General features: G+C 52.9%; 1 protein-coding gene across 2 annotated transcripts; it reads right to left on the minus strand.

Annotated features, from left to right (window-relative positions):
* Positions 1-12: 12 nt before the first annotated feature.
* Positions 13-16,291, minus strand: TFIP11 (tuftelin interacting protein 11). 2 transcript variants are annotated; one of them, XM_081284558.1, is made up of 13 exons: positions 16,176-16,291; positions 14,005-14,222; positions 11,656-11,809; positions 11,261-11,417; positions 9,536-9,663; positions 7,265-7,417; positions 4,725-5,252; positions 4,528-4,634; positions 3,731-3,899; positions 2,853-3,096; positions 2,327-2,469; positions 1,738-1,903; positions 13-381 (listed from the first exon to the last, which is right to left on the minus strand). In XM_081284558.1, the coding sequence occupies exons 2-13, from the start codon at positions 14,211-14,213 to the stop codon at positions 26-28; spliced, it is 2,514 nt and encodes an 837-aa protein (XP_081140684.1). In that variant the 5' UTR covers positions 14,214-14,222; positions 16,176-16,291; the 3' UTR covers positions 13-25. The 2 variants fall into 2 exon arrangements, with proteins under 2 accessions (XP_081140684.1, XP_081140685.1); XM_081284559.1 differs by lacking the exon at positions 16,176-16,291 and adding an exon at positions 15,919-16,076.
* Positions 16,292-21,983: the final 5,692 nt, after the last annotated feature.

Here is a 21,983-nt window from a genome sequence, read left to right on the forward strand (position 1 = left end):
CGCCTCTGTGAGGCGCATCTCTGGTCTATTTGGCCATGTCAATGAGGCTCTGTAGGGAGGTGGGCACCCAGGTCTTCTCGCCCTGGACAAACACCACCCCCCGGTCAATGTAGATCACGATGCGGCCAAAGGTGTACAGCTGCTTCCCCTCGTGCCGCTTGCCGATGACGGGCATGAACACGATGTTGTGTTCCTCGGCCTTGGTCTCTATGAGGTCCTTAAAGTTCATGGGCACAGAGCTGGCAGCCACACCAATGCCCCTCTGGGCCATGTTCTCGGCCTCGCGGCGCTCCTGCATGGCCTCGTACTGGAAGTCCTTCCTCCGCTCCGTGTGGGTGAGGTAGGCGATGTTCTCCCGCGCTCCGGGCTGCATGTAGGCCCCTGAGACAGGGAAGGGAGGAAGGGCATGAGGGAAACTGACCGTGACTTGGTCTAGTCTGGGCTGTGCTCGTGACTCACCCAAGGGCAGCTCTGCCTCAGAGACTCAAGTGACTGGGGGGACTTTGGACAAGTGGACAGTATCACAAAAACTAGTCTGTAGATCAGACTGATATCAGATAACCAGGGTAAACCGCCAACATAAATGGGGGGTCCTCCTGACCACCGGCAACCCTGACTTCAGTCATGGCTCCATCTCCAACATGTCCCCGGAGTCACCACTGCACACTGGCCACTCTTAGTACCCTGGGAACCCATTCATTCCCAGCGCGGCCATCTCAGGCCCTCGGCTCCGCTCTGGGACACACGCCATGTTTTAACTTATCCACTCAGGTCCCCGACTCTAGGAGAGCAGAACCTGGAGGGTGACGGAGGGCCACAGACACTGAGGGCTCCAGGCAGGGGACAGTTCTGGGACCATGAAACCTGGGGGTGGCTGGGGGAGAATGTCTAGAGAAAGTGGAGATGGACACAGCCCTCGAGGGACCTGGACAGGAGAGCAGCACAGAAGCTCATCTGCCTCATTAAAGAGAGTCATGATGTCACCAGTGAGTTCAGCTGTTTTCAGGAAACCGGGTAAACAGAATTGAAAGGGGACAGAAATGACAGTCCCAGCCACCATCCTGCACCACCATGTCCCTGAGCAAGCCGAGCCACTGGGCCCTGAAACACATTAGATGAAACATGCTGCAGCCCCAGCGGAGCCGGCCAAGCACATCAATGGCCTTGGCTCAGATGACCACACAGGACTGCGACACTCCCAAGTGTCAAAATGTGAACCTAAAACTGACTCCTGATCTAGGCAGAGCGACTTAACTAGAACTGAGCAGCTCTGGGAACAGGGACCAAGTTTCTGTGACCCGGCACAGGCCGCAACCCACATAATCCCCCTGTAACCAATGAGGAACGTGGAGCCCAGAGAGGTTAAGCAACTGCTCAGCGAGACGCCGTCCACCTTGATCCCACAACCCCTGCCACAAGCCACGAGCACAAGCAACACCCAAGGCCGGCTGGCTGGCAGGGGGAGCCTCCAAAGCACCAGGCCACACTGGGCTGGAGCAGCAGTGTCTGAATCCAGCTGCAGCCAGCCTCCATCAGGGAATAGGCCCCACCAGCCCAGTGGACCTGGGCAGCAGACATAGTGGACAGAGAACTGGGTTCAGCAGCTAGCGGTCCACGCAGGAGTGCAGAGAGACCACGCAGGCAGCCTGTGGATCCCAGAACCCGGGTGCTGTCATTCGTGTGTTTAGAGACCAGGGATGTGGGGCCAGGACACCCACCGTGGGGATCCTCACTCACCAACATTAGAGGACACCGCCCTGTTCATGATGTCCAGTGCTTCATTAAACTTGTCCTTGACAGACGGATGGGCCAGCACCTGGTCTGAGAACATGGACTTCCAGCCCAGGTACCACTTGGTTATCTCCTCGTAATTGGGGCCGTTACTGAGCCAGGAGCACAGCACCTGCCGGAAGGAAAGGGAACCTGCACCCCACAGCAACAGCAGGGCCACCTTCCCAGAGCGGCCCTTGTGTTGAGCTGGTCCTCCAAGTGAGTGACACCACTTGATGGGTTTCTAGGAGCTGAGAAGTGGCACTTCAGAGCAAGGACTTCAGAGCCAGTCTGTGGCTAAGTGCCCTTACAGGAAACCTGCTGAGCTCAGCCTCCGTGTCAGGGATGTCACAGTCCCTCCCCCACGGGACTGGGAGGAGTGACACAGAGCTGATAGAGTGCTCAGGGAACGGGGGCCACTGTCATGACAGACGATGCCTCCCCTTGGTGATGTGTGTTCAAGTGGAATCACAACTATAGTCAAGCCTTGCCAGAAAATCAAGGAATGTCCCCACCCTGCCACCTCTCCTCCCACAACAAAGCAAACCAAGTGCACCTGGAGCCACTTGGGGAAGAAGTGCTTCTCAAGGAGCCCCACCAGGCTGGAGACGGAGATCATCCCCTCCCAGTCGATGACCCAGTAGAAGGCGTCCATGTGCTGCTGGTGGGGGTTGATGACCAGCTCACCCAAACACATCCCTGCAGGAGAAACCGTCCCCAAGGTCAGCCTTCCTACCAGCAGAGCCAGGGACATTAGTCTTTAAGCTGCTTTTAAAGGTCATTTTAAGCGCTCACCATAGCGATTCTTAAAAATCACTTTTTTCCTCTTACCCCCAAATAACCCCCTAGTAATTTAGAGTGCGCCCCACGGCCATCCCAGAACTCCAGCAGCTGTGCTGCTGCCAGGGCCAGAAACGGACCAGCCAGGAAAGCCGGGACGCAGTGACCTGCACATCCCCACTGCAGGCTTTCAGTCGCTGCCACGGTAAACTGCAGCAGGGACCCCAAGGCGTTTCTCCACCGCTGGCCGCAGGGCCAGAGACCCGAGGCCACGACTGAATGCACGCTCTCTATCTCCTCACCCAGCTTGGGCACGATGTTCTTGACCATGAACGCCTCCCAGGAGCCGGGAGTGAAGACGTCCTTCCAGGGCTGGAGGATAAGCTTGGCCGAGGAGTCGCTGGGGTGCCACTTCTGCAGGGCGCTGGACAGCTTGCTGCGGATGGGGGAGTAGAGGGGCTCCAGCCGCGCCTGCATGAGGGGCAGCCACGGGTGGATCCAGGAGTGGATGGGGACCGTGTCCGTCAGGGGGTTCCAGTTGTCCACCTGCAGAGGGTCGGGGAAAGGAGCAGCTGATGCAGCCTGAGGCCGTCTGGAGCCCACCCTGTGCGGCTGTGGGCAAGGACTGTCCTTGAGGAGGAAGGCCCTGCTCTCCTGGCCCAGGCCACGGCCCTCTCCATTTACCTTCCTGGTGCTGGGGACTAAACCAGGGCCTCGGCCACAGCCCCGTCCTCAGCCCTGTTCAGATAGGGCCACACTAAGTTGCTGAGGCTGGCCACGCACCTGTGACGCTCCTGCCTCAGGCTCCTGGGATCATGGCCTGTGCCACTGTGCAGGCTGTCCCTGGCACTCATGTAGATGACCCAGCCTCCCCTCTACGGTGACCAAAGTGCCTGTAAGCATTTCACATTCTGTGTCCCCGGAACTGAGACACCAACCCCAACACACAACGTGTTAAACCTCAGAGACTTATGAGGCTAATTTCATTGAAGACCTCAAGAAAAAGAATTCCCTCTAGAAGGTCTGGGAGAAAGTCCCAAGGAGAGGGCTGGACTCTGCCACAGGACAAAGGGCTGTGCTGATGGACTCTGAATTCCAGGCATTCTAACAGCGGGAGGCAGGAGAAATGCTCCACAGTCCCCAGGGTCGCTGACCACAGCTGTCCCCAGGGCCGGCCTACCTCCTTCTGCAGCTTGGGGAAGATGAGCTGGTCAAGGATGTTGTCCAGGATCCACACGGGGATGATGTGTACCCAGCTGTCCAGGAAGTCCACCATCGGGTCACAGTTTCTTGGCTGCCACTGGTTGACGATATTTCGAACAAAAGGCATCCAGACTTCCCAGATGAGCCTGCGGCAGGCAGAGGCCCCTGGTTACCCCACGGATGGGTTTCCAAGCACCCCAGCCACCGCCACCTCCCTAACCCTGACCACAGAACAAGGAAAAGCAACAGCACAGAAGCAGCCAGTACCAGAACCGGAGGCTCCGCCTGGCTAACCTGACCTCCCCTGCCAGCCTACTTGGCCTGGGTACCCTGGTAGTGCCCACCCGCCTGGCAAGTCTGCTGCAGGTGACACAGGCTCACAGGCCCCAGCAGAAGGCTCCTTTCCAGGTTACAGGTGCTGTCCCGCCTAGAGCTCTACCCACAGCTGACACCTCTGACCCTCTGGGCCATAGCCTGATGTCCCCTCCTGAGTGACCTCTGTTCCGATTCCCACTCTAAGTAAGTGCTCGCCCTCGTTACTTGCTACCATGCACCCAGTGGGCTGCATGGTGGACCAGAGCTGGCTGCAGTCCCCCAGGTAAGGCCAGCATGTGGGTGGCCCTGAACAGACACGTGACAGCCAGGCTGAGCAAGCAGGGAGTGGTTTAAATTCCCAGAGCAGAACCGGTACGCAGCAGGTTAACACGGACAGCACCTCCACTGTCCCCTGCCTCCAGCGACCCCTGGGCCAGGAGTGCTTGCCCGCCGCGGTACCTGTGAAAGGCATCTGCAGAGAGATCCTGACCGCCGTGAGACAAGATCTGGTCGTTCTCCAGGAGGCTCTTCCACTTGGAGATGATCTCCGTGCCGTACGTGCAGTCCTGAGGAGAAGGGCGTCAGCCGGCCCTCCCGCTCTGCCCTCCTCAGCAGGGCGCGCCCCAGCCCGGAGCAGCCACAGCTCCCCAGCTCACCTTGAGGGGATCCCACTCCTTGAAGTAGTCCTTCATGAGCGGGTAGACGATGGCCACGGCCAGGTCTACGCGGTCCGACATGCGATACTCCTCGTAGTACTTGTCCTGCAGGGTCTGGAAGACGCGGGCACACTCGTCCAGGGTGAGGGGGTTGGGGCAGCTGGGCTGCATGCGCCGCTCGCACTCCTCCACCATCTCCAGCACCCGGCTCAGGTTGGAGATGACGCGCTCCTCGTGCTCCAAGACCTCGGTCATCTTCTCCAGCTCGTGGGACAGGTTCACCACCATATCCCGCTCATACTGCAGCTGCCGGTCATTCTGGATGATCTCCTGCTCCGTGAGGTTGATGAGCAGCTGCAGGTTGTGCTCCAGCTCGGGCAGGGCGAAGCCCGGGGCCTTGGCCTCCTTGCCGGACAGGGGTGGCAGCTGGGACTGCGGCGGGAGCCCGTCGTCAGGCACATTGTGCTTGTGGCTGATCTGGCTGTAGCTGTAGTAGACCTTCTGCTCCCGGCCCGTCATGTCGATGACCTGGAGCAGGAGCAGAAAGGACACGGGTTAGCACCCACCGTTGCTGCCCGTCAGACAGGATGCGGGCAGGAGTGTCAACCACAGCTTAGCAGAGCTGTGAGAGGGCAGCGTGTCTCAAGGTAGCTCCATGGGGGACTAGATCAGAGGAGGCTCGGGGACAGAACGGGTGCAGAGAGCCCGAGGCTGGATCCCTCTGAATGATCCAGACGGAGGACCTTAGGAAACAGGACATTTGAATAGGGACTGAGTGTTAGCAAAGGAACCTATTTTCATGGAAAAGTAGAAGCTCTACTCATCAAAGCAGCTAATAAAACTTGATAATCAAAATATGGCCTTTTGGTAAAAGCTACACACAGATGCCCAGAAGCACAGGGAAAGACCTAAAAGGAGGTGTATAAGGCGTTCAACTTTGGTGACCTTGGGAGGGTGGGTACTATTGTTCATGTTTTTATTCTCTGAATTTCCTAATTTCTTAAAATGCCCTACACATTACTCTTGTAATAAAATTTTTAAAAATATAAAAACAATAAACATAGTTATTGGACTAACGCAACTTAGGAATGAACTACTTCTAACATTTTAGGAAAACTGAGGGAATCTGAGTGTGGCCTGTGCCTCTGAATAATCATTTGTTGCTTTAAGTAAGAGTGACTAGCTAGAAAGAGCGCCCAGGGCTTTAGCCCAGATCCGACTCAACCTCACTGGGTGGAACCTAGCACCCATTCCTTATTGTCCCCAGATAACATGCCATGCAGCATGCTGGGCGAGTTGAGAACACCACCGGGGCTTCTTTGAGCTGGTGACACCTGTCCTTGCCTGGCCACGGGCAGCCATCTCCACTGCTCTCAGCCCTTGGGAAGGCGATGGGAATGAGCACTGCAGGAGCACGTGACAGTGGCATCCTTGCTGGAATGACTCCCAGGCCACCCACTCAGAGGTGGCAGAGGAGTGGCAGTCTCCACGGGCTGGAGCAGCAGTGGGGAGCAGGAACTGCGGCCATGCTGGGGAGAGCCTGGGCATGAGGAGTCAGGGGCCGAGGAAGCCAGGGCGTGGGGGCGGTTCCCTGAGGAAGCCTGGGCCTAGTGAGCAGTGGGAGAGCAGAAGTGGGGAGACCTGAGTGGAGACTGCAAGAAGGTGCAGAGCTGACCCCGAGGACTCATGCTTTGGAGACCTGATTGGATACACCTGGACAGCAGCAGTGGGTGACCCAGGAGCGACGTCACTCAACAGCCAAGCACAGCCTGCTCTCGGGCCTCCTCAGCCTGCGAGTTCCACCTCTTTCCTTGTCACTTGAGCAAAACCCACCCCTTTCCCCCTGGCCTTGTCGTACTGTCCATGAAATTCATTCTCCAAATATTTGAGACAAGAACGCAGAAAGAAAACAAGGATGAGCTGCTGGGGTCTGCTGACACGGGACGGCACGGCTGGCTGCGACCTTGGGGTTGGTGCCACTCAGCAGGCCCTGCGTGGTCAGCTGCCGACACAGGACGGACTCTCCAGCTACAGAGGCCCACAGCGCATACAGACTCCATCCGCCAGCAAAGCAGAACTTCGGGCTTGAGCTCAGACTCCAGTGTCCCCAGCATAGTGTCCTGACACTCCACACGCTCCTGGCCAGAGTCGCTGCCAGCTTCCCGGCACGTAAGGCCTGGGCGACTTCTGTGTTCTTTATCTTGGTGGCTGTCCTAGGAACCTCTCCTCAGCCTCAAGTAAAGCTTTAGGTGCAAACTAATCTGCCAAAACCCAAACCAAACCTGAAAAAAAGCTGAAGGTCTAGCAAAGTGGAAGGATCCAGAACAGTCCTGCCACCTCTGGAACCCTGTCACATTAAGAACAAGGACATGCGCAGATTTTAACGACAGGAATGTCCCACCAGGGCAGGAGGAGAGGGTTCAAGAAAAGCAGCAGCCTGACGGAAGGCAAGAGAACCTTGGGGAAACGGCCAGCCGTCACCGTCACCCTGGGCATGGCTTCTCTTTCCCCCATCCTGGACCAGGTCCCCAGCCCCATACCTTGACCTGAGAAAGTTCCTTCTGGGGAGCCGTGAGCTTCTTGCTGATCCTGCCCTTGGCCTTCAGCTCCTCCACCGTCTTGTAGGAGTACTTGGGCTTCTTCTTGCTCCCACTGGGGTCTTTCCTCCACTGGCTCAGCTCCTTCTGAAACTCCTGCACCAGAGACACCCAGTCAGTCTCCACGGGGAGTGCCACGGTTCACAAGAGGTGCGGCCACTGAAGCCACCAAGACAATCACCAGCTGCCCAGATGAGTGTGTGCCAGGCTCTGCATGAAGGACTGTGCCGTGGGACACTAAGCCACCTGCTGACACTCCCTGATGCCCACCCTCCCACAGGTTCCCGAGGCAGGTGCACCCCACAGAAACGAGAACAAAAAAAAAGGAAAGGCAGCGTTTACCGAGCACAGACTCTAGGCCGGCACTATGCTAGTTTTCAGCTGCCCTCCTGTAAAACTCAGGAACACCATGTGTAAGATTAAGTACAGGAGAACGCGGCTCCGACTGGAAATAAAGTGAACCTGGGTGCTGCAGCCTGCGGGGCCAGCCACTCAGGGGACTGAGGGAGGAAGGTCAAGAGTTCAAGAGCAGCCTGGGCAATTCAGTGAGATCCTTCCTGGGTATGGCGCTGAGTGCACCCAGCACAGGCAAGGCTCTGAGTTCACTCCCAAAACTGCAAAATGACTTCTCTGAAGGAGAAAGAGTCTAGGCTAAGGAGACTCGGTCCAGCCCTCAGAAGGTCCAGCTTTTGTGACTGTCCCTCTTTTTCTCACACTGGCTTAAATCTGTAATTTTTTTTTTTCCTCAAAAAGACTTCTGGAGACGGGCACAATGGTGCACACCTGTCATCCCAGAGACTCGGGAGGCTGAGGGAGGAGGATCATGAGTTCAAGGCCAGCCTCAGCAAACGGCGAGGCCCTAAGCAACTCAGCAAGACCCTGTCTCTAAATAAGATACAACAGGGCTGGGGTGGGGTTCAATGGTCGAGGGCCCTCGAGTTCAATCCCTGGTACCAAAAGAAACAACTTCTGAAGTTTGGGCTACTCTGGGAAAGTCCCTCGGTCTCCTACAGCAACACTTGCCTGGAGCTGAGCAGGGGAGAGCCCTTTAGACGGCCACACCCCCGTGGGTGTGCTCACTGCCCGCCACTCCTGGCTGGGCCAAACTGCTTGCCTACTTAACAAGACACCTGTGGGGTTCTGCATCTGGGCCGGACTCAGAGTCCTCAAGTACACTTCATCAATCGCCTCCTCCCCCTTAACAGGAGATGGTGGGGACAAGAACAGCGATGTCAGGCTGCCTTGTAGCATCCTACTTTTGCTCATGAGCGCCAAGGGACAAAGAGCTGCCCCTTGCAGCTGGAGTAAAGCCACGCCAGGACCCCAACAGCCACGGAGGCCAGGAGACTGTGGCAGCCCCCTCCCTCCCTATTGGGTCTGCCGTCCTCCCCCATGGTCTTCCCCCACGGTCTCCCACGTTCCCATCCCAGAGTTTCTCGTGCACGTTCTCTGGCCTCTCCACTCTCCCTGCTGCTAGCACCTTCTCTTCCTCTGGGACTCCAATGAATACTGCAGTCCCCCAAGATTCCCCGGGCAGCCACGTTTATCAAACACAGCTCGACACCCAGCCTCACTTTCCGCCTAGGCACCTCCTAGTACACCCTCTCTCCTTCCCTCCATACTGGGGATGAAGCCCAGCAGCCTTTACCACAGGACTCCATCCCCAGTTCTCTTCCTTTTTTATTTTGTGACATGGTCTTGTTAAGTTGTTGAGAGTTGGGCTGGGGATGTGGCTCAAGTGGTAGCGCGCTCGTCTGGCATGCGTGCGGCCCGGGTTCGATCCTCAGCACCACATACCAACAAAGATGTTGTGTCCACCGAGAACTAAAAAATAAATATTAAAAATTCTCTCTCTCTCTCTCTTCTCTCTCTCTTTAACAAAAAAAAAAAAAAAAAAAAAAGTTGTTGAGAGTTGTGCTCAATTTCTGAAGCTGGCCTTGAACTTGCGATCCTCCTACCTCAGCCTCCTGAGTCACTAGGATCACAGGTCTGCACCAGTGAACCTGGCACATCTGCCATCTCTCCCCACTGTCATTGCCTGCATATATCTGTTACTGCCCAACGGGCGCTATGTCCACTCAAAGGACACCCAGTCTCCAGCAGAGTACCCAGCCTATGGCCAGTGCAAAATGAACACCTGAAGACTGAGAGGACGGACAGGCAGCTACCACAGTGGCACTAGACACTCCACCCTCATCTCCCACCTTCACTTACCTCTTCGGCTTCCTCTTCCGAGTCCACCACAGGGAAGTCCTGCAGGGACTGCGTGGTCCGCTCTGAGCCATAGGCCCCCACGGCTCCTTTCCCTTTCCTCTGTTTGGCTTCGATGGGGTTGATGATTCCTGCCAACCCAGCAAGAGATGAAAAGAGAGGCTTCAGATCAGATCAACCCGTGGACTGAACAAGCCACTTGAGTAGCACACAGTCCTGGCTCCTTACACAAAATTACACTGCCCTAAAGGAGCTCTGTGGCCTGTCCTTGGAACACTGTCATGTCCTACATGGTTTCAAAGTTCTGAGCATTTATGCTGCTAACTGTTTGCTGACCTTGGGTTATTTATGTCCCAAACACAGATTTCCACTGCTACTCATGCTCACTGTGTTAGTGGACAAGAAAAGAACAAGTCCCCTGCAGCTGAAAACACAGGCGTGCGAAATCTGACACTCCACCCCTTGAAGGCTCAGGCACAGAGGTGCGAGCTACCAGACGCAGCGCCTCCACCTGAGGGGTGCTGCCTTCCACACGGGGTTCCTCGAACATGTGCCGGGAGCTCACCCCACCCTATCTGCATATTCACACCATGTTCAAGCCCTGCACGTACACGTGACAGACGTTCACAATCAGGACTACGAGACGTTAGTGGTGATCCCCCTGAAGTGCTGCTAAAGCTCAAGGTCACCCCTTCTCCATCCCTCCCAGTCACCATCACCTTCTTTCCACTTCCTGTACTTCCCACACAGCTAATGTTTCCAACACAACCTGACTGACAACAACCATTTAAGACTGGAACTCCAACCACAGAGGACACTTCAGATTGCATCAGGTAGGTGATCATTCATAGGAAGCAGCTCAAAAAGGAAAAGTTCCTGCAGGAAGGGGCCTATTGCCTGATTTGTGTGGCTCTGACTCAAGAGGAGATGTGGGAGAGGGACAGTGACTCACCGGGACTGGTGGGGGAGGACCAGAGGAGACTGTGTAGCAAAGTGAGGACAGACTCGCCCAAAGCCACAGCCACAGGTCCCAGCTGCTGCGAAGGCCACTTAGGGTCATACTGACACTTGTGGACCTTTTTCTGGGAGGGAGGCACTGGGGACTGAACCCAGCGGCACTGTGCTAAGAGCCACATCTCAGCCCTTGCTAAGGGCCTCGCTAGCTGGCTGTGGCTGGTCTCAAACCCGTAGCAAGCTCCCAGGTACCAGTTTTTGTTGTTGTTTTTATTATTTGTTTGTTTGTTTTTACCAAAACCCTCGTGAGCAGGATCACAAACTTTCCCTGGGCCTTCAGAGCACAGGATGGTTCCCATAAAGAGCAGTGTATAAGAGTGGGACACTGCATCTAGACGAAGGCCACACGCAAGCCGAGGGGCCATATGATCCAGCTACACTCCTGCCAGGCACAATACAGAACTTTAGGTGAAACAGGCTGATGTCTAAATGTTGGCCACTGATCCATGTTTTAGAAACACAAGTCAGGACACAAGGAAGCCATGTCACGTCACGTCAGCCTGGTTCAGACCTTAGCACTTTCTCTCACTCTGTGTTTTGTTTAACTGGGTTTTGAGACAGCAAGGGAGCCAAAGAGCACAACCGTCCTACATCAGCAAACAAGGCCATAGAGTCAGAGTCCCCTTAAAAGGGAAAAGGCAGAGAGGAGCGAGCCCTGCCGCGAGCCCCCCCAGCCTGGCCTCCCCACAGGACTCCAGGGCGCTGCTGCCGTACCCTGTGCATTCTTCCCAAGACCTCGCCCAGGGACGTAGCCCATCTTCTGAAGAAGCTTCTGCCCAATTCCCTTCGTGTGTCTTTCCCAGCTGCCAAAGTCCATGAAAGATTTGGTTCCTCCTGCAAAACCTTTCTGGCTGGGCTTAAAATTGCCACCCTGCAAAACAGAATAACCAAAGTTTAGTTGTGAGAAAAACCTGCAAAAGCCTGGCCCATGAGAAAATGGCCTGGTGGCTACAGAGCACTACGGAAAAAGAGCGTCATGAACCAAACGGATCAGTGACGCCCGTCAAGAAGGAAGAGACCCCACCGCGTGAGAGGGCCTGCTGAGCTTCCCTGCCAGGAAGCCTCTGGAGGACATTACTCAGGTGACAATCCTGCGATAAAGACTCTACCGTTTTTAACTTCTTTGGTCCAAAATCTTTAGGAAAGTCTTCCTGCTTAATCGGTTTCTCTTCATCCTCAGAATCTTCCAGCACTGCCTCCTCAGCCGCCCCTTTCTTGAGCCCTGCGCTGATGAAGTTGACGGGCGCAGAGTAGTCGCGGGCCCTGCAGGCACAGACACAAGCCCTGGTCAGTAAAGAATTCTTCTGCAGCCGGCCCTGCCTGGAACTGGGCTCACAAGGAAGTCCTCAGAGCAGACTCGTGGGATCCATTTTAAAAGAGTAACACAATTATTTGGGCTGAGGCTGAGGCTCAGTGGCAGAGCACTTGCCTAGCATGTGTGAGGCTCTGGGTTCCATCCTCAGCACCATTGACAACCGAAAAATTATTTAAAAAGAAAAAAAAGAGTAACATTTATTTGTATGTCAGTATATCAAAAGGACCCCAGGCCAGGCTTTATGTGATCACATTTAACTTTCACCTGGGATGTTCAGTTCAAATTTATGGCTGAAGATACATCAATATCAATATTGAGGGGCTGGGGCTGTAGCTCAGCGGTAAAGCACTTGCCTTGCATATGTGAGGCACTGGGTTTGATCCTCAGCACCACATAAAAATAAAGATACTGTGTGTTCATCTACAACTAAATAAATATTTTTAAAAATATATCAATATTGAGTTGATTATAAATTCAAGATAAAACTTGATGATCCAATTTTCCTTTTACATTTTTTTAAATCTAATCTACCTTAAAAGTATTTGCTGTAAACATTATTTCAAGTCCAACAATAAAATAGGAGTAGAAATTCAAATAGATAAAAATCATACTCAAGGGCTGGGGATCTAGGTCAGTTGGCAGAGTGCTTGCCTTGCATGCATAAGGCCCTGGGCTCTATCCCCAGCACCACACACACACACACACAAAAAACCATACACAAGTAAAATTCATTAAAAGATTATATGAATGTGAAGTATGTTAATAAATATATTAATTGAACTTAGAAGCTCATATCCACTAAATTCATTTAAATATGAGAACTAAACTAAAACACCCAGGAAATTAACCTTGTGAAATATACTATTTAAACCGTGACTGCTTCAAGACCAACACTTACGGTAAGTCACTAACCCAGCTCCTTTTGTGTGAAACAACCCTATGGTTAGAGGAACACAGAAAAGATGTCCTGGAATATTGCCAAGTAGAGTGATGCTTTATAAAAGGACTGGGCTAGGCATTAAACACCCCACAGGAGCCACAGAACTCAGGGAACTTTTTCCTAAAAGATGCCCAAACTCCAGAACCACAGAGCTCCAGGTTTTGTTTCCAGGTTGGTTTCTGCCTCACTGTATGACTCTGAATCTTAATTTCTTCACCAACAACGAGGAGGATAGTAATGGCCCCTTTGTCCTAAGGGAAAGGAGCCCAGGCTGTGAAGTCCGCAGGACGAGTGGCCAGTATCTGTGGGCTACTCCTATCAGCCCTTGACCATGCAAGTCTTGACCTCTGACCTACATATCATATGATTTTACACCTGCTACGGGTGAGAGGAGGCTGAATGGACCCCTAGGTTCTTTTACCCCTATTCTTTCTTGGAAAAAGACACCCCCTCAGGGGCCCAGCCTCAGGAGTCCACAGCCTGGAGGCACACATGGGTGAGTGAGTTGAGGCCAGCATAAGCAAGACTCCCACTCAGGGAGAGGACCTCTGGCCTACATTCTCACCTCCTGGCCACCACCCTAGCCTATCCCCACCACACTTCTGCTGGGACCACAGCCTTGGCCTCCTCAAAGAGCTCTCTGCCATCACTGGGGCTCCCTGCCTCCTTCGCACACCTGCGATAGGGCTCTCCCCTTCCCCTACAATCCCGTCTCAAGTCTCCCCTGCCCTCCTCTCCAGCCTACAGATCTTCAGTGCCCTTGTGGCCACCTCGGGCCTCCAAACAAAGTCCTCCGTACACTCACCCTGTCCCACCACCTTAGCCCCCTTCCATTTTCCTATCAGTTAAGGGTCACTTCTCCAGGAAACTCTTTCCTGACCTCCCAGAATAACCCTCTGGGGCATTCTTGCTTCCTTCCTGTCCTAAATCACAGTTACAGAGTTGTAGATTAAAATCTGTTGTTACCCACTAGAGTCTGAGCTCCAGGGAAACAGTGTAGAGCACAAGGCCAAGTATGCAGTAATTGTTCAGTGACCACGTGCTGATGGCTACTTAAGTGAAGGACAGCCTGGGAGGACCTGCTCTTCCCACTGACGCAGCCAGGAGACTCCATAAGGCCAGGAGAAGCACTACCGGGAGCGGCCCCCCACTCCCATCCTCCCCACTTCCTAAGGCAAGGGGGAGGGCCCATGCAGCCAGTACCGTTTTCCTCCAAAACTGGGCCTCTCCTCATCCGAGTCACGCTCGGCCCACACCCCATAGGTGGCCTCCTCCTTGGTCTGCCAGTGGCGCTGCCGGTGGGGGTTGAACTCATTCTGGAGGTCCCAGTCGGTGATCTCAAAGTTCTCTCGCTCATCGTCATCATCGTCCATGTGGCCTTCCCCGTCCCGGTACAAGTGGGACAGAGACATGGCCAGTTGCTAGGGAAGGGACAAACAGGACACAGCGTGTGATGAGTCCTGGAGGCAGCAGCTTGAGGATTTCCTGGGAGTTTCTACTCCCGGCTGCCCTGAACACTTCCTCCAAATTCAAAGTTCACCAAAATATTCACAAAACAGATACTATTTCAGAAAAAAACAATCAGTACTAAGTGATGAGATCTGTAGCTGTGATGAGATCTGGCTCTTTCTAAAATTGAGATTGATAACTGCACCAACATTAAAGAATGCTTGCAAAGACGATTCAATGAGGCACTTAAAAGTCACTGAATACCTGGCATGGTGTCGCATGCCTTTAATCACAGCAAGATGGGAGGCTGAGGCAGGAGGATCATGAGTTTAAGGCCAGCCTCAGCAACTTAGCAAGACCCTAAACAACTTTGCAAGATCCTGTCTCAAAATAAAACATAAAAGGGCTGGGATGTGGCTCAGTGGTTAAGTGCCCCTGGGTTCAATCTCTGGTACTAAAAAAAGAAAAGAATGTTCTTTTTTGGTACTAGGGATTGAACTCAGGGGTACTCAATCACTGACCCATATCCAGCCCTACTTTGTATTTTAGAGTTTCCAAGCACTTTGCCATTGATGAGGCCATGGCTTTGAACTCGTAATTCTCCTGTCTCGGTCTACAGAGCCACTAGGACTACAGGTGTGCACAGACCCGCTAAGCAAAAAAAAAAAAAAAAAAAAAAAAAGTCCTTTTAAAAATTAAAAACAGGGGCTGGGGATGTGGCTCAAGCGGTAGCGCGCTCGCCTGGCATGCGTGCGGCCCGGGTTCGATACTCAGCAGCACATACCAACAAAGATGTTGTGTCCACCGAGAACTAAGAAATAAATATTTTTAAAAAATTCTCTCTCTCTCTCCTCTCTCTCTCTTTAAAAAAAAAAAATCTTCCTCATCAAACCTTTAAAAATTAAAGGGCTGGGGATGTGGCTCAAGCGGTAGCGCGCTCGTCTGGCATGCGTGTGGCCCGGGTTCGATCCTCAGCACCACATACAAACGAAGATGTTGTGTCCGTCGAGAACTAAAAAAAAAAATAAATATTAAAAAATTCTCTCTCTCTCTCCTCTCTCTCTTTAAAAAAAAAAATTAAAAACAACGGAGCTCACAGCAAATGGTCAAGAAACAACAGTTCCATGCCGCAGTTCATCACCAATGGTTTTGTTGGACTAGGGACCAAATCTAGCAAGGTGACTGCAATCGGGCAGATTAAAATCATTGCCTGAATTCAAACCCAACTCTACCAGATACTCAGCACGTGAAACACAGTGTGCATAAGGTGCCAAGCATGATGCCCTACAGAGTAATACTCATTATGTGACAGCCATTGTGTTCCTGTCTACCGGCTGTTGCAAGTGGCCTTCAGGGTCAGGAGATCCCTACTTCCTCGGGCAGTGGCCGACTCCGGTCAGCTGTGCTTCCTCCCACTGGGGCACTGGTTGAACGCAGCAGCTCCACCTCACCCAGGAGTGCATAGGCGGGACATGTTCTCAAAGGAGGGGTAGGCCCCAGGTCCACTGGATTAAATTACACTGCTGCCTCCTGGGACACAGGGCACGGTGGAAACCCCAGGTCAGTCACGGGCTGCAGGGCCCCCGGAAGATGCCAAGAACACACTGGGCGCTCCAGGCTGGTTACTTGATGGCGGCATCGAGACATTTCTGCAAGGAGGATACTTACACCTCGCAAAGGGAAGCATCTGTCCGGGTGCCAGTGCTGGCAAGGCCCAGGCCAGGACTCGGACCTGCCTCTACCCTGCTGTCTAGGAGTCCCCAACTCGGCCCAGGCCCGGACTCCCCGATGACCCCGAGCGGCGCCGCCCCTCTTCCGGCCGGGGCAGGGCGGTTTGCGAAACGGACCCCACGGCGGAAGGGCCACGGTCCGCCCACCCGGCACTCCCAGCGGGGCAGCGTCCCCGTCATCCCGGTCCTGCTCACCTCTAAGAGCCGCCCAGCGAACCGAACGCAGCTCCGCACTCTCCGTGAAAAGCCCTTCCCGGCGGCGGCCTGAACCCGGATGTACCCGGGCCGGCGCGCCGGAAGTGACGTCCAAAACCGGAAGTGTCGCGATGGTTGCCTTGGCAGCTCTACAACGCTAGAGCGGGTCGGTTCCTGTGGCAAGGGACTAAGGTAATAGAACAGGGAGGCAAAGGCGCAGGGCCCGAGTGTCTGGGGGCGGAGTTCCCCGCCGCGACCGCCTCCCCGCCGCGACGGCCCAGCTGGATTGACTGGCGAGGATGTCGTTGAGCCCGCTTGGCCTAAGGAGGCGCCTGTGCCAGGCCGCGACCCTGAATCTGTCCAGTGGGGATGAAGGACTGGCTCCCAAGAGGGGAGCGACGGAGAGTGGCCGGGGACGCGGCGTTCAAAAGAGAATGACGAACGTCAAGGCTGCGAATCCGGATTCCCTGGCCCTCGCCATAGGCGCCGGCGTGGGCTCAGTAGTCGCCTGGTGCCAGAGTTTGGGGACAGTGACGGGCTGAGCGGGCCAAGTCTAAAGCTCCCAGTATTCTCTCCAGGAATATTTTCCTGTCTTCTTTCCAACCGGCTGGCGAATAAATCCCTCCACTCCCTGGTCTAATTTAAACGCTGCGTGCCCACAGGCAGGACCCGCCCTGCGGGAAGCGCCCACCCGGGGACTCCGCGCAGACACGCTTCCCTCTCCGTCCAGCCGTGTCCCAGCTGGGCCTGGAGCCAGGCATCACACCACGGGAAGCCCCCCCACCCCCCCACCCCACCTTGCAAAATGGTTGAGGACTCAGTAAGATGAACTGTGTAGGCAGGGGAGACTGTAGCTGGCACACAGTAGGTGCTTAGGAAGCGTTGGTTGTTCCTCTCATCTCCGTGTGATTAAAAAGTTCCAGGAGGCGATCGCTGTAAGTGAATAAAGTACTGGACTTGGTGTGGCTTCCATAGTTGCTATGAATTCAACGAAAACCTACATAAAGCCAGTTAAGCAAGGCTCTCCTAGGAACGGGGACTGTGACTGGATGGTCTCTCTCTCCACAGAGATACATGGAGTCACTGTGCCTGACACATGGTATATACTCTAGAAAGAAACTAGAGCCTGGGGTTGGAGCCCAGGAGCAGGTGAAGGGAAGAGCCGAACACTGCAAAGTCCTCAAGCAGATTGAGGGAAACAAGGAGAAAAGATAGGGTTTTAAGTCTGGGCCTGAAACTAGACACAGGTTTATATGTTAAGGCCAAAAATAAAAGGAAGCTTGGCTCCTCCTGTGTTTCTGGCTTTACCAGACTTCAGAGCTGCAGGTAAGTGGATGGTGAGGGCAGCTGACGCCCATGGATTCACTTGTCAGATGCACCTCACTGTGTGGTTTTGGGAGAAGGGAATCTTATGGACTGTCATGAGACAGGAGTGCAGACTCTGGTCACTTGATGAGCAGGTGCACTGTCAGGAGGTAGACAGAGTGAAGTCATGGCCAGTTGTTAAAATGCCCCAAGAAGATCACAGCCTTGTTCCCGTCTTAGTCCTGCCAAAGATGCAAAATCTAATCAGGAGGATTTATCAGACAAACCCAAATAAAGGGACATTTTACAGAAGAGCTAGCCTGTAACCTTGGAGTGCCAAGGCCATGACAGTCAAGGGAAGACCTGGAACTCCTCCAGACTGAAGGAGACTATAGAGATGTGACAACTGAATGTCATACGTGGCATTGAAATAATTAAATAATTCAAATAATTAAATGCCACAGTACAGGGCAGAGCAGGGCAAATGTCACTGAGGCTGTCCTACTGGTTCTTTGCTGGGGGCTCTTCTGATCACTTTGCCTGGCTTAATTCCCTTAATTCTTTTTTTTCAGGGTGGGGGAGGTGTACCAGGGATTGAACCCAGGGACACTCGCCCACTGAGCCACATCACCAGCCCTATTTTAAATTTTATTGAGATACAGGGTCTCACTGAGCTGCTTAGTGCCTCACTGTTGCTGAGGCTGGCTTTGAACTCAGGATCCTCCTGCCTCAGCCTCCAGAGCCACTAGGATTACAGGGATGCACTACCCTGCCCAGACGGATCTATCTGAGCCAACCTTAAAGTGATTGGTGGGCATTCACGGTCACAAGCACAAATGCCCTGTGTACATCACTGTGTCTGCAGTTCCTCAACCTTCAAAGACGGTTTCCTTTACCCCCCTGTCTCTATCCACATGCTGACCACTCCCCTATGCAGCCTAAGGAACACCGCAGTTTCCACATGGCCTCCAAAAGAATTTTGGGGGAAATAAAAAAGCATTGCTCAGTTACAACTTTAAATAGGTTGATACCATAGAAACAATCCTTAAGTGGATTGTTTCCAAGCTGATATATTTAAAGTCTAGCACATGTACTTTTTCTAGGACAGTGACATTATGCAGTTGCACATGGCTCATTCTTATTTTGAAGTTTGTCACAAAAATATATATGGTGTCCTGAACTTGGCAGAACTGAAAACCCAGATTGGCTGAGATTACAAATTTGATTTCCCTCTAAGTGCTCCTTGCAGATGGTTTCTACTTCTATTTCAAGAACTTGTGAAGACTCTGTCCTTATATAGAAAGCTGGGACACAAGTTTCCCCAGATCTTGGACGTTATCGATAAAGCAAGCAACCCGCAAGAGCATACATTCACTTATTAACATTATTTTTTATTTTGGTATCAGGCTCCTTAACCACTGAGCCCTTTTTTTTTTTTTTTTTTTTTGCATTTTATTTAGAGACAGGGTCTCACTGAGTTGCTTAGGGCCTCACTGTGGTTGAGGCTGGCTTTGAATTTGCCATCCTCCAGCCTCAACCTAAGAAGCCCCTGGGGTTATAGGTGAGCAACACTGCCCCCAGCTCATTAACAATATTGAACAAGTACCTAGCCATTGTCTACCACAATGTCACAGTGACCTCCAGACTTAGCACCTTGAAACAACAGAAAACACCTCACGACACTTTGGGCAGGAAGTGGGGAGTGGCTGAGCTGGGTGCTTCTGACTCAGCCTAGTCTCTCCTGGGGTTGCACTCATCTGAAGGTTCCACAGGGGCTGAATCATCCACAGGTCTCAGTTCCCTGCCGGGGAACCTCCTGAGGTCCTTTATGACCTAATCTCAGAAGTCACACGTGGTCGTCTCTGCAATTTCCTATTGATTACATAGCCCTACTTAGGGGCGCCAGGTTTAGCTAATAAAAATACAGTTGTGAATTTCAGGTTGAATGAATACTATTTTTGATTATGTATCATTCAACCTTGTAAAATACTAAAAATTACCCATCCTCTTCTCTGGATTTCAGATGTAACCAGAGTCCTCTCTTTAGTCTGCTATCCTGTCCTGATGAGTACAGGAAGGAAAACGTCCCAGTGGGGGGCACGGACACCAGGAAGCGGCTTCACTGGGCGCCATGCTGGAAGCCAGCTGCCACACCTGTGATGGCTGGAGGTGGCTGTCAGTGGGGATAAGTGGGGCAATTTTAAAAAATGCTTCCCACTCTCCTGGGTTTCCAGCCTAGAGAGTCAGAACAACTTGAATCAACCAGCAGGAAAATAAACACAAAACCTGAATAAAGTGCTTTGGAGAGACGTACCTGGTGCTTGGTGCAGAGAAAAGTCATCCACTGCTTTCTGGGTGTGATGGCCCATGCCTGTCATCCCAGCCACTCAGGAGGCTGAGGCAGGAGGATCACCAGTTCAAGGCCAGCCTCAGCAACTTAGTGAGACCCTGACTCACTAAGGCTGGGGTTGGGGCTCAGTGGTTAAGGACTCCTGGGTTCAATCTCTTAGACTATTAAAAAAAAATAAATAAATCCCAGAAAGAGGGAATAGCTGCTTTTCCATGTGACTTTCTGTAAGGGTGTGAAAGGGACTGAGAGGGTTCTGCTGCTAAAGAAGGACCCAAAACCCTGAAATGCATGGCTTGGACCTACATCAACACACATAAAGGAGCTTGTGTAAAACATGGTGAGAGTAAATAAAAGTTTGTAGTTTATGGTATTGTACCAACGTCGGTTTCCTAGTATTAGAGCTGTGTGAGATGTCCACGTGACGTATCTGGGTGAAGGATCCATGGAACTCTCTGCACTAGTTTTGCAACTTCATATGAGTCAATAATTATTTCAAAATAAATTAATAAACAATCTGTTGAGGGGGAAAAAATAGCTTGTTACAAATGAGGTAAAATCTGAATAATCCAAACTGTAATCCCAGTGGCTCAGGAGACTGAGACAGGAGGATCGCAACTTCAAAGCCAGCCTCAGCAACTCAGTGAGGCCCTAAGCAACTTAGTGAGATCCTGTCTCCAAGTAAGAATCAAAAATGGAATGGGGATGTGGCTTAGTGGTTAAGCATCCCTGGGTTCAATCCCAGGTACAAATAAATAAATAAATAAATAAATAAGCATAATCCAGACTTGAGGAAGGCCTCAAGACAGAGGAGGGGGGCTGGAGATGTGGCTCAAGCGGTAGCGCGCTCACCTGGCATGCGTGCGGCCCGGGTTCGATCCTCAGCACCACATACCAACAAAGATGTTGTGTCCGCCGAGAACTAAAAAATAAATATTAAAAAAAAAATTCTCTCTCTCTTTCTCTCTCTCTCTCTCTCTCTCTCTCTCTCTCTCTCTCCCTCCCTCCCCCCTCTCTCACTCTCTCTTAAAAAAAAAAAAAAGACAGAGGAGGGCCTGGTGGATGAGCCAGGGGCTTCCACCAGGTGGGAGAGAATTCTTGTGGTTTATTATTCTGAGCAGAGCTCAGAACAGTGAATGAGACAGACTTAAGGAGGAAGGGTAAGAGGTGTCCACATGATTCCAGACCCAAATTTGGGGTGAGGGAAGGCTGGAACACCCCAATTGGTAGGAGGAGTCAGAGGTTGGGGAAACCCTCCAAGAAGCTCGGGTTGTTGGTGCCTTTGCCTGTGAAGGGCTTAGAATCCCTGGAGGTAAGTGAAATCCTGGAGGTAAGGAAATGTGTGTTCTCATTTTGTACCCTTGAGGAAGAACGGGAACAGTCCTGTGACGTCAGTGTTTCTGGAGGTCTGGTCTGAAAGTCATTTGAGAATCTGCAGGTGAGGCCCATCTCTTTTGAGGTCTCCACCGAGGTCCATGGTATGTTCTAAAGGTGGCTGCAGGAGTGTCCTCCACACCACATCTACTCTGCGAGAAGACCTTGCTACCCATGTCAGTCTGTCTCTTCTTGATTGCAGGAGGGCTCCTTGGCTATGTGGAAAACCAAGGTAGAAGTGCCACCGTGCCAGTTCCTGGCACACCCTTTAAGCTCCCCGGCTCCTGACCTCTTGTAACATTTGCTATGGGAGGAGCCGAGCCCACGGGAGGAGCCCAACTTCCCTGGCCCACCTCACTCTAAGGAAGCCCAAGGTACCATGCAAAGAGGTTCATGGACCAGATGCCCAGGGAGCTTCCAGATGCTCCAGCCATCCCAGCCCAGGCTCCAGAGGAGAGTGAGAAAGCCTCCAGATGGTAGAGTCCCCGCCAACATCTGCCTGGGGACCCATCCAGCTTCCTCTGGTTAATCCCAGAACGGAGCGATTTAACAAAGGGCAGCCCTGGTGCAGTCGGAGGAGGGGAACCAGGAAGGTCCTCTGCTCGTGGTCAGCAGGGATCAGGATCTTCCTGGGTCCTTACTCGGCCCAGGTCCCCCTGACCCTGGAGGTCAGGCCTACAGGAAGAGAGCTGGTTCTCTTTGTTGTGTTTTGACGGAAGTTGTCAGCGCCCGGCTCGGGTTCGGGAGGTCGGCCACCGTGAGCCTCGAGGCCTGCGGTCGCT

Source organism: Spermophilus citellus (genome assembly GCF_964194105.1).
Source record: "Spermophilus citellus genome assembly, chromosome: 3".
Classification (NCBI taxonomy): Eukaryota; Metazoa; Chordata; class Mammalia; order Rodentia; family Sciuridae; genus Spermophilus; species Spermophilus citellus.

What these genes read in the sequence shown, in the direction of transcription:
- TFIP11 (XM_081284558.1), bottom strand. Translation starts at nt 14,213, where the DNA reads ATGTCTCTGTCCCACTTGTACCGGGACGGGGAAGGCCACATGGACGAT. An exon ending in TCCCCAAGCTGCAGAAGGAG is followed by an intron (nt 3,097 to 3,730) that starts GTAGGCCGGCCC and finishes GACCCTCTGCAG; the next exon opens with GTGGACAACTGGAACCCCCT. An exon ending in TCTTCCCCAAGTGGCTCCAG is followed by an intron (nt 1,904 to 2,326) that starts GTGCACTTGGTT and finishes TCCTTCCGGCAG; the next exon opens with GTGCTGTGCTCCTGGCTCAG.